The sequence below is a fragment of the Meriones unguiculatus genome, chromosome 14 (assembly GCF_030254825.1).
Source record: "Meriones unguiculatus strain TT.TT164.6M chromosome 14, Bangor_MerUng_6.1, whole genome shotgun sequence".
NCBI lineage: Eukaryota > Metazoa > Chordata > Mammalia > Rodentia > Muridae > Meriones > Meriones unguiculatus.
Window position 1 is genome coordinate 76004347 of NC_083361.1, and position 15472 is coordinate 76019818.

Below are 15472 nucleotides of genomic sequence, written 5' to 3' on the forward strand. Positions count from 1 at the left end.
CATTGGAATTTAACAATATTTTAGACATCATGACATGAAACTTGTTACAGATATAACTTGTAATTCTATAGGTCAGACAACTATGAAAATATTTAACTAATTTTTAAAAGACGGTCATAAAACAGAAGGGAAATGTAATATCTCCCCAAACTAGATTAAATAATGATTTATCAATTTTAAAATGTTTAAATGAGATAAGTAGCACACCTGCTAAGACACAGTGGACTTTAGAAAGGACTGCTGAATTAGAGCAACATATAAAGGCCCTAATTCCAAAATGGAGAACAGGGAATGTGTTATGCTGAGGAAGAGGTATTGTGTATGTTTGTTTAGAAGAGAAATTATGGGTTCCATCAAAACTAATAAAAATCAGAAATGATAGAGGAAGAGCACCTGAAGATCTTGGCCACACACAAGAAGAGAGAAATCAAGAAGACTTAACAGAACAGGTAACATAAAGTGCTGATCCCTTTACATGGGAACAACTATGAAACTGACTGAGTCATAAAATGTCTCTAGCCAGAATTTTAACAATACATGGCCAGTAAATCCCTGGCTACAATATCCTCAAATTTATTATGCCATTTTTTTAAACATCATAGATAAAATTGGTTTACAGTTTGGTTTCATCCTGCACATGTCATACATTTATAATTTCAGGACTGTATAAAGCTTGTGAGAAATTATATGTTTGCAGAACATAAGGTCTGGACACTGGAGATCTCGATCAAACCTGACAGAATTCATCTTTCCAGCCTGCTAAGACGTCGATACATCTGTTGCAGCATCTTGCATGTTGTAGCATTCTAGAATGCCTCAACTGCTTCCCTTGCTGTTTCTCCTCAAAACCTGCTCCCAAGAGAGCTTTGAAGAAAGCTACTAATCTCAATTGATACAGCATTTTAGACGGTTACAAAAAGGATTTCTATTAAGACTGAAATTTCTCAACATTCAAAGACCGGACCACAAATGTTAATTCTTGCTTAATTAACCATTTTCCCAATTTCCTTTGGGCCCCCAATGGTGTCCAAAGAATCAGCAAGAAAAAATTCATGAGAATGATGTCTAATTTCCTTTAAAGGGGGTTGGGTCTGTTTTTGTTTGTTTTTCTGGGGCTATGAATGTTTATTGTCATTGGGAGATGGTTATAAGTTGTTAATGATCTTACTCAGAGAGAAAATAAGGTTAGGATATTAGGTAATGCAAGTTAATTGTTAATTAACTCATAGTCATATCAGACACTAGTCCAATTTATCACAGGAGTATACATCTAGGTTTAACAAATAGATATGATAGACAGGTAGAATACATAAAGATAGGTAAGTCTTCATAAGCCTCAGAGACCTACAGAATATGGCATTTTAAAATGTCTTCATTATTTTAAAGATTCTCTGACAATGAGACAGCTCATCTCCTGGCAGCACCCAGCCAAAGAACCTCCATATGGAAATGGCTTTAAATGTGGCAAACCAGCCACCCAGGTAAGAAAAATGCCCTCATTTCACGACAAAAATGGGCAAGCTCAAATACAGGACAAGTTGACTGCCAAACTCTGCGAAGACAGGGGAAGCAAGTCCTAAATAGTTCCTGCTTCAAATATATGTCTGTTAAATATACTGAGCCAGAAGGCTGAAGATGATGCTCCAACATTATAGAGAGTTTTGGGTGACTGTTCAGGCAGCAAACTGTCAATTTTCTAATTTTTGGAAGCTGCTAACATGCACTTTCTGTTTATTCCAGTAACTAATTTTATTCCTTCTCAGGTCTCTGGTGGGATTGAAGACCAAATAGTTATAGTTCTACAATTAAGCTTAAGTTGTTTAGAATTTAAGAAAATGTTTTCATATAGGTAATACCAATAAGGATAAAAGTTAATTTAGGTATAGAACTCTAAACTTTTCAAGATAAGATAATCAAATACTTTTTCCTAATAGTTTTCATAACTGTTTTATAATTATTATTGTATTGAAAGAAAAGGAGCCTTTTACTGGACTTAAAGGGGGCAATGGAATACCATTTGTCTCCCACTTTTCTAGACCCATTAACTCTCCTCAGTCAGATGGGGAACAGGGAAGAGAAGGGGGAAAGCTAAAAAACAACTTTTCTTTTAGTGCTTCTGGACAGTGAAAAACAAGGAGAGAAATGAATGAGGACTTAACATCCCACAGTAGGCATGCTGCTGAGTGCCTTTAGAATATCCATGCTCATATTTACAGGCAACTAAAAATGGAGGCCTAGCACTAAGGACCCACATCAGGTGGTGAAGATGTGTGCTAGAGAATCAACATGACTAATGTGCTAGCATGACCTTCACAGAGTTTGAAGTAAGTTCTCTCAAAAAGTAGTGAGTTTGGGAAGGACAGGAGAAATAGATGGTTTAGCAGTTAAGAGCAGTTCTTCCAGAGGACCCAAATTTAGTTCCTAGCACCCTTGTGGGGGCATATGGAATTCTAGTCCCTTGTAATTCTAGTCCCAGGGGATATGCTGCCCTCTTATGGCCACTCTCTAAGAATCAGGTACACATACTGCTTATACATACATGCAGGCAAAACACTTGCCCACATAAAATTAAAAAAAAAAAAGTTTTTGTTAAAATAGTGAGTTTTGTCTCATATACATAATTCAAACACAGGATGGATGGGTATTTGTCTAAATGTGAGGAATTTTGAGGATTGGGAGTGATTGAATTAGAAACACCTGAAGTATTACTCAGAACTCCAAAACACCCAGGCCTGTCAGTAAGATATTTAGTGATTCTCGTACCACTAGGTAGAGTCCCATATGGTTAAGTTTTTGTGTTTGTTGTTGTTGCTGTGAGACCTGACAAAAGCAACTTTAAAAAGGAAGGGCTTTTTTTTGGCTCATTGTTTGGCTGGAAGGTATTGTGGCCAGGAAGGCATGGTAGCAGGTGCATGGAGCAGCTTGTCACATTGTTATCTACAGTCAGAAAGGAGAGAGCAATGGATGCTGGTGTGCTCCGCTCACTCACTGCTTTCTCTTCAGTCTAGGACCCCAGGCTATGAAATGGTGCCCACGTTAGGGTGGACCTTCCCACCTCATTTACCCTAATCTGGAAACTCCCTTATAGACTTCCGGGGTTAGAGTCTCCTAAATGACTCTAGATCCTGTCAAGTTGAAGGTATTGACCATCATGACTCCAGACCTGTCAACATGGAACTTTGTGTGTCCAGCCCATGTCTCTCAGAAACCATCGCCTCACATCCCTTTGAACCTCCTAACTCACTGCAGGATGACACTGGCAGGTTTACGTTTTAGAATGATGTCTCCGAGTTTGTGTGAAGGAGAAAGGGAAAGAGTCTGGCTTGTAGGAAGGAAAACCAGGTAAGGCCTTATGGGGAGGATGTGGCTATCGTGGGCCTGGAGTAGGGTGGTGGCAGAGAAACAAAGTGGTGGAAGACAGGACTTAGAGAAGACTTTTGGATTTGGATACTGAAAAACAACAACAAAAACAAAGCAAAACAAAACATTTCTTTGGGACTTCCAAAATCCCAACTTGGGTGACTGCATAATCGTGGGGTCCTTAAGTAGGACAGACACAGCAGGGGACCAGAAGCAGATTCAGGGAAAAGAGACAACTGTTGTCAATTCAGGGGTCTGAGAGGTCTGTGGCGAGCTTACACAGTTGCAGCTGGCTGATGAGTGCGTGGGTTTGGAACCTGGGAATGACATAATTTCCAATCTGGATGTCTTTTAAACCTGCAACACAATTATCCTCAGGCATCTCTTCTCCGGAGTTTTGGGGAAGCTGGCATTTCCTGTCCCGCTCGGTATACTAGCTTGTGTTGTTAAGTTTGATGTTAAATAAATTCCTGGGGATGATTAAGGAATAAATATCACAGCCCTTGCAATTCTGGGAATAGTTCCCCCTCCCCCCATTAATTTAGTTGAGTGGAGTATACAGTTCCAAGTTCAAAAACATTCTCCACCTGGACGTCATCACTGACAGCAGCGCTGGTTTACTGCTTACCTGTCCTGCCTTCTTTTGTTTGCCCTTTTCATCCACCAGGGAGTTTTCTTCTACTGCTTTGATGATGATCCTTTCTGCTTTATCTTTTTAGAATTAGTCTTTTTTGAATGCTCTGTCTCTTGCATTAGGGATGTGTCTTTCCCTGCGCCGAGAGAGTGCATGCTGCATGCTATTTTATATTTGGTTTTTTTGAAGGGTCCTTTTTTCTAAATAAACTGGCACTCATTTTTTTTATATTAGTAATAGCTCTTTTTTAATTTCCTGAATTTCCCTTCAGCATCTTCAAGGGGCAGATTTTATTATTAGTTCTTGCTTCTACTGTCTTTAGTTTACCTGAGTTTTCCTCTTCAATTTGTCTAACTGTCCTTAGTAATCCATTATGTAATCATATTAGGAAGGGCTTACGGGATGTGGTATTTCTCTATCACCGTGTAAACAGGGCTGTTTTCATTCCAAGTTTCTCCTCTGAATCAAAGAGTAGACTGAAATCTGTAAATATGGCATGTCAGAGCTGGAGAAATATTTTGGATTGAGAAAGCAGGGGCAGGATATTTAGATTGTGGCCTCATGAATGCCACAATTGGAAACATAAATTTTTTTTTTGCACATAAATGTCTCACATCTGTGCTAGAAACTGTGTATCGGATGGTTTCAGTGCTCTTGGGGGAGAGCCTGAGGGTTTCTAGGCTGAGGATAACTGCTTTGTTCTGTGTGAAGAAAAGTCACCAGGTCCCTGGGATGTTTACTGATGCAGGCGGTGGTAAGTTCTTGTTCTCTGCTCCTCTTCCATCCCTACCATCCACAGCGCACACAGACTCTGAGCAGAGGCTCCCCAGGCTTCCCAAACAGCCTGGGTTCTGCACTTTCTGTGGAGCACACTTACCACAGCTGGACCAAAGGTTAGCTGCCAGTTTGAGCCAGCAGCTTGCTTGCACGTGTGTTTGTCGGGGAATCATTGAGCTCTCTCCTGTGAACTCCCCGCACCTGTTACCTTTGCAGATGCGTTCTGTGTTGTAGCTCTGTAATCTTGTTTTAGAAGGTCCTTAGGAGAAACAAGATGCAGTCTGCCATCTTGAGCCACAACGTAATTCACAGTCTAATATGACTGCCTCTAAACCAAAATACGTGTGTTTGATTCAGCCCCTCAGTGAGGAAGTGTATGTATGTTCACAGACATATACGTGTGTGTGTATGATTCAGCCCCTCAGTGAGGAAGTGTATGTATGTTCACAGACATTCTTTAACATTCTTTCATTTACTAGCTCCTTTTGATAAGCAAAGATTATTTTTCAGGTACTGTAGACATACAGTTAAAAAGATATACCCCTGCTGTGGGTAGTAAGGACACAGGTCATGAACAGGGTTTTAATGTATTTTTAGCAAGAATTCAGCAATGCAAGAAAACACTGGGACGGGAGTTCTCAGGATGCCAGGAGAGCATTATGAAGTGGTCCATAAGGAAACTGCTCATTAAAGCCGGCACCTAAAGGCAGAGTTAGAGTTTTCCAGCCAACGAGAGTAAGGATGGCCTAGAGATCAGGACAGTGACCTATATGTACAACGCGAGAAAACAGGACGGTTCCCAATAACAAAGACTGTTCAGATTAAGACAAGGAGAGTATAGAACATGAGTGGTCCTACTATAGAACTACAGAAGTCTTTACATGACCACACCCAGAAAACCCCGTATAGTCCTGGCCTAGGGAGCCGCTCCTGGCTCCGCAGTTCCCATGAGTTCTTGTACAGATGTGAGGGGTCAGGGTGGAGAGAGACAAAGGTGCTGCAAGGCCATCTTGATCACAGGCAAAATGGCTGCACTGTGGGTTTGCTGTGGCCCACAACACAATATCATACAGATTAGATCAGGAGTCACCAGTATAGAGAGAAAACCAGAGAGCTTCCTCCAGGAAAAGATGTCTAAAAGGTTGAGCACGTTTCAGGGATGATGGTAAATTACCAGAGGGTAATTTAAATCAAGGGCTGAAATGATCTGTTAGCCTTGCCAACCACCAAGCAAGAGGCAGGCTCATGAGAAATACTAGCTTGTAGGGCACAAAGAAACTTGGCCCACTTGACTGTAAGGTGTAGATTAAGCACCCACATTATTTCTGGCTATTATTGAGATTACTTATGCCATTTGTTGGGTAACAATATAACAGGATTAGGTCTTGTCTTAGACATTTCTTTTAAATTTTTTTTCTTCACAATTTATTCAATATATATTATCCCAATTGAAGCCTCTCCATCAACTCCCCCAGTCCCACCCTCCCTCCCTTTTCCCCTCATCCCCTTTCCCTAGTTCACTGAAAGGGGGAGTTCTCTACTGTTGCCATCTGCCCATCGCCTGTTAAGTCTCATCAGGACTGCCTGGGTCCTCTTCCTCTATGGCCTGTCAAGGCTGCATCATCAGGGGTGAGTGATCAAAGAGCAGTCAACTGAGTTCATGATAGAGGCAGCCCCTGCTCCCCTCCCTCAGAGATCGACACAGAGACTGAGCTTCCAATCAGCCACATCTGAGCAGGGAGTCTAGATCCTCTCCATGCATGGTCCTCTGTTGGTGCATCAGTCTCTGTAGGACCCCCTGGTCCTACAAATCTTTTAGTTTTGTTGGCCTCCTTGTGGGGCTCCTGTCCCCTCCGTGTCCCTCTATTCCCACCCCTCTCTTCCTCCATAAGACTCCCTGCACTCTGCCCAAAGCTTGGCCCTGAGTTTCAGCATCTGCTTTGAAACCTCTGTTGGGTGAATCCTTTCAGAGGACCTTCTAGAGAAGGTTCCCGTCCTGTTTCCTCTCTTCTACTGCTTCTGTTGTCTATCCTTTTTGCCATTGTGAATGAGATTTAAGCATCCTCCCTAGACTCCTCCTTAATGTTTAGCTTTTTTAGGTCTTAGACGGTTGTCCTATATTATACGGCTAATACCTGCTTATTAGTGAGTGTGTACCACTCCTGTCTTTTCTGGGTTACCTCACTCAGGATGAGCTCTTCTAGTTCCATCCATTTGCCTGAAAATTTCATGATTTCCTTGTTTTTAATAGCTGAGTAGTATTCCATTGTGTAAATGTACCACAATTTCTGTATCCATTCCTCCACTGAGGGACATCTAGGTTGTTTCCAGATTCTGGCTATTACAAACAAAACTGCTGTGAATGCAGTGGAGCAAATGTCCTTATTGAATGGTGGGGTATCTTTTGGGTGTATGCCCAGGAGTGGTATAGCTGGATCTTGAGTAGTGGTATTCCCAGTTTTCTGAGAAAGTGCCAGATTGATTTCCAAAGTGTTTGTACAAGTTTGCACTCCCACCAGCAATAGAGGAGGTAGACATTTCTTTACGTCAGTTAAAAACTCTATGCTTTTCCTATGACTCCAACTCTTTAATTAAAGATCATTGCCAGTTCAAAAAAAAAAAAAAAGAGTGCTTTTGATGCATTCTACTTACTTCTTTTTTCAGCCAGTCATTCTCCCAGATCTCTCGATAGTTGCTCTTGTCAATGTACCCCACAGCGTTCTGGAAGAGAAGAGTCGTCATAGGTGGCACACAGTGTCAGCCCTGGTGGGGCGGGCTTGCTCTCCACCTTCATTTTAATTCTGTTTTGAACCATATCCTTGTCCTGATATTTACAGTCTTACCCATAAGACTTCAATAATGGGTAACACTGTATTTCTTAGTGAGATGATTTCATATGAATTTCATGTTTCAAATCCAATACTCATTACTAAAAGACAAAACCTTTTTAAAAAAATTGATTTTTTTTTTTTTTTTTTTTTTAGATTTATCTATTTTATGATGCCCTCAGAGGTCCAAAGAAGACATCAAATAACTTGTGACTGAAGTCACAGGTGGCTACAAGCTGTCCTGTGGATGCTGGGAATTGAACCTGGGTCCTCTGGAAGAACCAAAAGTACACCCAACCACTGAGCCAACTCTCCAACCCAAGATGAAACTTCTTAGAAGGAGAGAAACTGAGAGAACTCAGCAAAAACCAAACAAACAAAAACCTAACCAACCAAACCAAAAGAAACAGAGGCTTGCGAAATAGCCCGATTGGTCAGTGCTTGCAGTGCAGGCATGAGGATCTGACTTCATTTCACAGCACTCATGTGAAAAAGCCAGACATCTGTGCGAGATGGCTTAGTGGGTAAAAGTTGGACACAGTAGCTTGCTGCCATCCCCGTGCTGGGGAGACAGAGACAAATGAAGCTTCCCGGGGCTCACTGGCCACACGGCCCAACACACTCAGTGAGCTCCAGGCCAGTGGGAGTTTGGTAGACAGCTCCTGAGGAAAAACACCAGAGGCTGGCCCCTGGCATCCACGTGCCGTGTACACACATCTGTGCCCACACACAAGAGCTTGTACACTTAAAAGAAAAAATATTCTACATTGTAAACATGGACAGAAACAGTTTAATAGTATGTCAGAGATAAATTGATTTAAGATTGAAGGCTTAAATTGATTAAAGTCTTTTAAAGTGGAAGATTTTCAATGAAAAAAAACTTTTTAGATCAAATTTATTAAATTAAGAGAAGGCATACATTCCCTAGGAATGTTTATAGTCCAGCTATAGCTGATAACTTGCATTTCTACCACCATAAAATATCATTAATGTTGTATATTATTTATTTTATGTGTACAGGTGTTTTCTCTACATGGATGTCTGGTATCAAAGGAGGTTAGAAGAGCATATAGAATCCCCTGGAATTGGAGTTATGAGTGGTTGTGAGCTACGATGTGGGTGCTGGAATCCATCCCAGGTCTCCTGTAAGAGCAACAAGTGCTTTTTAACAGCTGAGCCATCTCTTTATCCACTTCCGCCCCCCCCAATAAAATCTCATCCGAACAAAATCACATGGACATTTCCATTTATTTAAACTATGGTCAGATCACTTCATGATGGATTTCACCATTTAGTAAGACTTGGACACAAGTGACCCAGGAACAGACAAACCAGTGACGGTTCCCATAACCTCTGTGTCTTTGTACACCTGTGGCTGTCAGGAGGATACAGTGACACCGAGAATCGATGGAACCAGTGGGGATACCTGAGCATTGCAGATGAGCTGCTGACAGGTCTCTTAAAACTATCAGAAGCCTAGGGCTCCAAAGACTGGGTGTGCTTTAAACAGGAATTCCCTTTACTGATTTAGGAAATAGTCAGAATACAGGGGAAGCCCTGTGTGTGTGTGTGTGTGTGTGTGGAGTTAGACATTGTGTGTAAGACAAAGAGATGAGAAAATAGAGTGACTGTGAATTTCATCTTGAGACATGATTTGTAGCCCCTCCCCCCAGTTTTTTCTTTTTTTGAGATATGTCTTTGTAGCCCTAGCTGTCTTAGAACTTGATGTGTAGACCAGGCTGGGCTCGAACTCACAGAAATTCACTTGCTCCTGCCCCCCAGGTGCTGGAATTTAAGGTGTGGGCTAGCACAACTGGCTTTGTGGCCCAACATTTAAACACAGAAATGTAGAGTGTTCTCCCAGATGTAGATATGTAAGAAATATCTTTTCGACAAATTATATTTTCCTCAAAACACTTATTCTTAATATTTCACTATAGCCACATGATCCTGTTAAAATAACTGAATAGTAATTTACTTTGCCTCTTATGAAATAAGATATTACTTAATCTCATTTAATTTTTGCACTGTATCTTCAAGGGCAATATAATGGTCTCTGTTCTATACGTTAGAAAGCAGAAGGGAAGGAAAGTGAAGTGACGAATCCAGTCCTGGCTTGTAAGCGCCGGGCCTGCGCAGTAAACTGCCTGGCTGCAGAAAGTAAGGCCTCCTGTTTGGTTTGATAGTGTTGTTATATTTATACCACCTGCTAGGCAAGTGCCCTATACTCACCTACACTCTACCCTCTCTGTTTTCTTCCTGAGACAGGCTCTGGCTATCATGATCCTCCTGCCTCAGCTTTCAGAATACTGGGCTTGTAGGCGTGATAAACTCCATGAAAGAACAGGGGAGAATTTTGCTTTAAGAGAATTGACACGTACCTGTGTGGCCCATTCCTTCTTTTGGTCTAGTTGGTGCAATGTTTCTCTGATTATTTTCTTTCTAGTATCTTCCAGAGTGATTTTATACTGTTCTTTAAGAAGAAATCACAAGCTTTAGTGCGGGCTGTTCTGAGGTAAAACTGTGATGTTTATAAATGTGACTTTTCATGACCCTCTCCCTCTTTTCTACATACTTCTCACTCCGCCCTAGAATTCTCAAGAACATATTTTTCTGAAACATCTAGTTCCTCTAACCAGAAGAAACGCTCCAATAATTTGCTAACATCTTAGTCTGAAGTAGTTTAAGGTCTTCGAAAATGTTTCAAAGGCTTCTCTCTCCAGAGGAGAATCTGGAATAATACTTGCATAGCCTCTCTCCTTTGTCTCACCCAGGCTAGGATTTCACAGCATCACTGTGGACATTGGACTCCTCCTAACTAGATCGCCAGTGTTCCTGGTATGGGGTTCCCTGTGCAAGGAAGACACAATGAAGGGAGGGAGAGGCTCCTGGGGGCAGCAGACCTGAGCCTGCTCTGAGCACCTGACAAGGCAGGGGGACAGAGATTACGTCCAGGGTTCCCCATCCTCTCAGTTTTCTTTCTTAAAAAAAAAAAAAAAGATTTGTCTGTGGATAGGTACACATGTCACAGCATATGTGTGGATCTCAGAGGGTAACTCTTGGGGAACTGATATACTGTCATTTTGTTTTTGAAGCAAGTCTTTTGCGTCTACCACTATGTATAGGAGGCAATCCTCCTGTCTCAGCCTCCCCTCTCCCAGTAAGAGCGCTAGGGTTACAAATGTATGCTACATTATCAGGTTGTTGTTTTTTGGTTTTTGTTTTTGTTTTTTTTTTTTTTTTTAGACAGGGTTTCTCTGTGTAGCCTTGGCTGTCCTGGACTCCATTTGTAGACCAAGCTAGCCTCGAGCTCATGGACATCCACCTGCCTCTGCCTCCTAGAGGGCTGGGATTACAGGCACCAGCTCAGCATTCCTTTTTTGTTTTTCTTTTTTCTTCAGCATCGGGGTTTTAAGCGAGTTCTAGGTATCAAAATCAGGTCCCAGGATTGTGTGGCAATTACCTTTACCCACTTGGCCATTTCTCCAATCCTCTTTTTACATTTTTTATGCCTATAAATATCATTAGTGATAGAGCAAAGATAAAGAGTTTGAGCTGTAAAAGGTTCCTAGGGCTCATATAACCAATGCTCCTTGGAAAGGAAATGGAGCACAATGGCATAGGTGTCTTCAGAAGAGAAACCAAACTGAGTAAGGGTGGCAGGCTTGCTCCCCTCCGCTGAACAGTTCTTTTTCAACATGCTGTTGAAGACACTGGGAATGCTGCTGATTAGACCAGACAAAGATGTCTGCCCTTTAGCACGTGCTTCTCTGGGGGAAGCCAGACTTCAAGTAAGAAAATTTCAAGTGGTGATGTGTGTGATAAAGTCAACCCCTCTATTTCAGATAAAAGGAAATCTTCAAGCAGAGTCTATCCAGGGTCATATAGTCGGCAATGAGGGACCTGTACTTCTTCAAAAGTTTAATGTGACAATAGCCAAAGTTGGTTTTCAATCAGACCAGACATATATCCCCATCCGTTGTCTTTTGTTATGCCGTATGCAAGATGATTATGTTATACTGAAAATCATGTCTGCTGGATATTTCAACAGGTTCACAGGGCCTCATTTACCTTATTCTCTCACTAACCAGAAATACCACACTAAGACTGCTGTGGACCCTAACTGCCATTCAGGGCTCTGTTTCAAGGGGAAAATGTGCTTTTCTTTTTTTTTTTTTTTTCAGTTGTTATTCCACGTGAAATATTTATCTCTGGAAAAAAATAGTTTTCCAGCAAAATATAACAAATTTAAGTTTTTGAATCCTACATGATCTTTTTACCCTCAGGTATTTTTATTTTATTTTTTTAATGTTTTAAATTGTAATAGAATTACACCACTTCCTCCTTTCTTTTTCTTCCTCAAGCCCTCTCCATTTATCCTCCTCAAAGCCTCTCAAACCCTGATTCATAAATTGAGAGCCTCTTTTTCCTTGATTGAATTTGTTTTATACATACACACACATCCAAATATATATAAAGAGAACCTGCTGAGTACATTTTCTTGGTGGTGTATATATGGTTTCAAGGGTGACCACTCTGCATTGAGCAACCAATTAAGGGGGTTCACCCTGGGATTTGCTAATTCTCTCCCAGCAGCAATTGTTGCCTGAAGTTCTTTGTCTCGGGGTGGGACCCTGCGAAATCAGGGAGATTTTCTTAACAGACCACGGCAGCTAAGGCAGAACTCTGGAATCTTGGTCTGATGGGACAGAAATGGTGAGTCTAGTCCTACAATAGCCAAAGGAAGGATGCTAGGGGACCAGGGCACTGAGCAGGCCACTCCGCCCTCATCTGCACCTGGCCTCTGTACAGCACTTTCCCCTGCTAGGTGGAGACAGTGGAAAGTAAAAGGACCTTAGTCATTACTGTTTCCCTGAGCACAATATATTTTGAAAAACAACAACAACAACAAAACCAAAACATTTTGGAGAACACTGAATGTGGCAAACTGCCAGCCATTGGTGAGCAGTTGTCAGGGGCTTTGGCACCTGGGTTGTGGCCGCCAATAAGAGTTTGTCAGGTAGAGAGGGGAAAGGAAACAGTAAGAGAGGACAGGGTCAGCAAACAGTGTCTGACAGAGTTAAATAGGATTGGATTGCGTTAGGCATACGGGAGAGAGTTAAGCAGCTCCGGGGAACTCGTCTAGCTTGACGTCTGGAAAGGGAGGAACAGAGGCCTGTGGCACTCTAGACAGCTGATGCCCATCCACAGCCTGTCCTTTCCTCACTTCATCAGGAGTATCGTGACTCTTCAACCCTTCCAGTCCTGCTGATGGAATTTCTTTCTTTGATTCAGGCCCTGCCCCGAAAAGTTAATGCTAATTATTTGTATAATCAATCAATTAATTAATTATTTGTATAACACAATCACCTAAAAGCTTCTGTGGGTCGGAACTTTAGCTGTAATCACTTTTTCATTCTTAGCATCAGAAAAAGATCCTAAAACCTGGAACTGGCTAACATGTTAATCCTTTGCTGTAAATTACCCAAAGTGGGTAACATTACATTCTCATCTAGCTCCACCGCTGTGTTAATACTGAAAAAGCGACATTAACGTTTTACTTTCTAAATCCCATGTGGCATGCTATGGGCTGGTTTTTCTTAAAAACCACAGTAGAGTGCACAGCACCCAGGCTATTGTGAAAATCTCATGGCCGCCCTTGGTGATTCAGTCAGTACTTTCTGTAGCTCTGACACTTACTAAGCATTTGTGTGTTGAAGGCAACCAGGAAAGTGGAGGTAGACATCTTGGAGAAGTCTAAGCCACTACAAGTAGGCACTTGGGAGATGGTGAGTTTGTGCTTCAAGATCCTTGGCTGTTTAGGTGTCCAGTCTAAGGTGCTCACTTCAGAGAAGCTAACCCCAAACCGCACAGGCTAACACTCGTGGGCAGCGTTTTCCCTTCTTGTTGTTTTTGGCTCTGCTTCGGTTCTCTCACCCAGTGCCTGGGGGAGTCTGTGCTGTGTCTCTTACTTGCTTGGCTGATCGTGTCTCGTGTCCAATCCCTGATCTCATGAGGACTCAAGGCTGACTCTCCTGTCATGGGAGTGTCTGTATAGGTTCCTCAGGAGACTGCCTCCCCCGTTTGCTGAGGTACTGCATCTGTAGTCCTTTGAGGCAGGGAACACACTGTCTATTCCAACTGATAACAAATTTTCCATTGGCCCTTGGTCCTCAATTCCCCCCCCCGGCCCCCACCTCAAGACAGACTCTGGTTTCTGTGTGCTCACAGCTGATTGTCCTGTTTTGATAAGAAATAATTTGAAGGGTGCCCTGGCTTTTCATTTTATTGAATTTGAACTAACTGTTGCAACTGACCTGACATTTTCTCTGCGTTTTCTTTAACTTTGTCGATGTCGTTTTGTAAGGAAACAATGAGTTCAGCATGCTGCACACTCCCTACATTCTTGTATTCTTCCCAGTATTCCTTTTCACTGAGTTTTTCAAGAAATTGCTTCTCAGTGTTATTTATTTGTGTGCGCATTGCTGTAGGAAGAAAAACAAGGCACATGTCACTTCCGACATCCTTGGAACCATTCCATAGCACAGTCTTGTTTTCGCAAAGTTAAGGTCTGGTGCTAAAATGCAACTAACACATACATACTATATGTGCAATTCTGGGAAAGTTAAACTGTAAAAATTATAAGATAGCCCTCATAAATCTTAAGTACAATTAAACTTTCAACCCTAAAGTTGATACATGGGTTCAGATTATATACTCGAAAAATTATATATCTAGGAACCCACAAACTTAAATCTATCATTGTTTCATAAGGGTCCCTATCTGCCCAATTTTCTCTATCTAATGAAATCTTTGTAAAAACGAATTTATTTTAATTTTATGTGTATGGGTGTTTTGCCTGCATGTATGTGCACGGGATGTGTCATAGTTAGGGTTTTACTGCTGTGAAGAGACACGGTAACCAATAAGGCAGCTCTTACAAAGGTAAACATTTAATTGTGACTGGCTCACGGTTTCAGGGGTTTATTTAGCCCATTAGCATCCTGGTGGGAAGCATGGCCGTGTGCAGGCAGACATGGTGTTGGAGGAGCCAAGAGTTCCACATCCTGATCCATGGGCAGCAGAAGGGGACTATCTTCCACAGGCAGCCAGGAGAAGACTGGAATTCTACGCTGGGCGGAGCTTAAGCAGAGAAGACCCCAAAGCCCACCACCACACTTCCTCCAACAAGGCCACACCTACTCCAGTAAGGCCACACCTCCTAATAACGCCACTCCCTATGGCCAAGCACTCAGACATGAATCCATGGGGGCCACACCTATTCAGACCACTTCACCATGTATACCTGATAGCAGAGGAAGACAGAAACGGCATCAGATCCTCTGGGACTGGAATTATGGATGGTTGTGAGCCACCATGTGGGTGCTGGGAACTAAATCTGAGTCCTCTGTAAAAACAGGTAGTGCTCTTAACTGCCGAGCCAGCTCTCCACCCTGCTACAATTTCTTACGTAGAGTGGCTTTTTTCCAGTCATTAAACCTCTGAGCAAACATGATTTCAACCTATGTTCCTTTTCAAGTCCTTTGCAGAGGATGACCTTGAACTTCTGATTCTCCCTGTTCCCCCTTATAAGTGCTGGGATTACGGATATGCTGCCATGCTTAACGTTGACAATCATTTTTATTAGCCAATTGTTTGATTCAGCCGTCAAATTTTCAGCTTTTGACTTTTCTTTGGGAAATGATAGCAGTCTGACAGTCGGAAGCACGTCTCTCATTCTCCCACATTGTGAGACTGCCAGTGAAAGGTGAGTTCTCTGATTAAATGTGCACAAATATCAAGCTATTTCAAACGTGTAATTTTTGACCTGCCCTGGTGCGGTTGCTGAGCATGATGTTTTATTCAGTTCATA

At 42.0% G+C, this 15472-nt stretch overlaps 2 protein-coding genes and 1 long non-coding RNA gene across 4 annotated transcripts in view; 2 read left to right on the forward strand and 1 right to left on the reverse strand.

Moving 5' to 3' along the window:
- The window catches only part of Picalm (phosphatidylinositol binding clathrin assembly protein), a 130439-nt gene extending 121611 nt beyond the window's left edge, over window positions 1–8828 (forward strand). Inside the window, exons 21-22 of one of the 2 annotated variants that reach the window (XR_009585621.1) lie at window positions 7756–8032; window positions 8620–8828. Coding sequence is in view for 1 of the 2 variants with exons in the window: in XM_060367503.1 (XP_060223486.1) it covers window positions 7756–7812 (57 nt within the window). In the remaining variant the exon portion in view is untranslated. Of the gene's footprint in view, window positions 1–7755 lie in introns of both variants that reach the window. The other variant, XM_060367503.1, reaches the window with a different exon arrangement.
- Ccdc83 (coiled-coil domain containing 83) overlaps window positions 1–15472 on the reverse strand; it is a 50888-nt gene that overhangs the window by 13884 nt on the left and 21532 nt on the right. The window contains exons 5-7 of the mRNA XM_060367506.1: window positions 13917–14084; window positions 9981–10072; window positions 7424–7492 (exon numbers count right to left, since the gene is read on the reverse strand). Of these exons, the coding sequence (XP_060223489.1) occupies window positions 7424–7492; window positions 9981–10072; window positions 13917–14084 (329 nt within the window). The remainder of the gene's footprint in view (window positions 1–7423; window positions 7493–9980; window positions 10073–13916; window positions 14085–15472) is intronic.
- Window positions 334–2997, forward strand: LOC132647259 (uncharacterized). The gene is made up of 3 exons (XR_009585623.1): window positions 334–449; window positions 1387–1481; window positions 2217–2997. It is a non-coding gene; the product is annotated as an uncharacterized LOC132647259 (long non-coding RNA).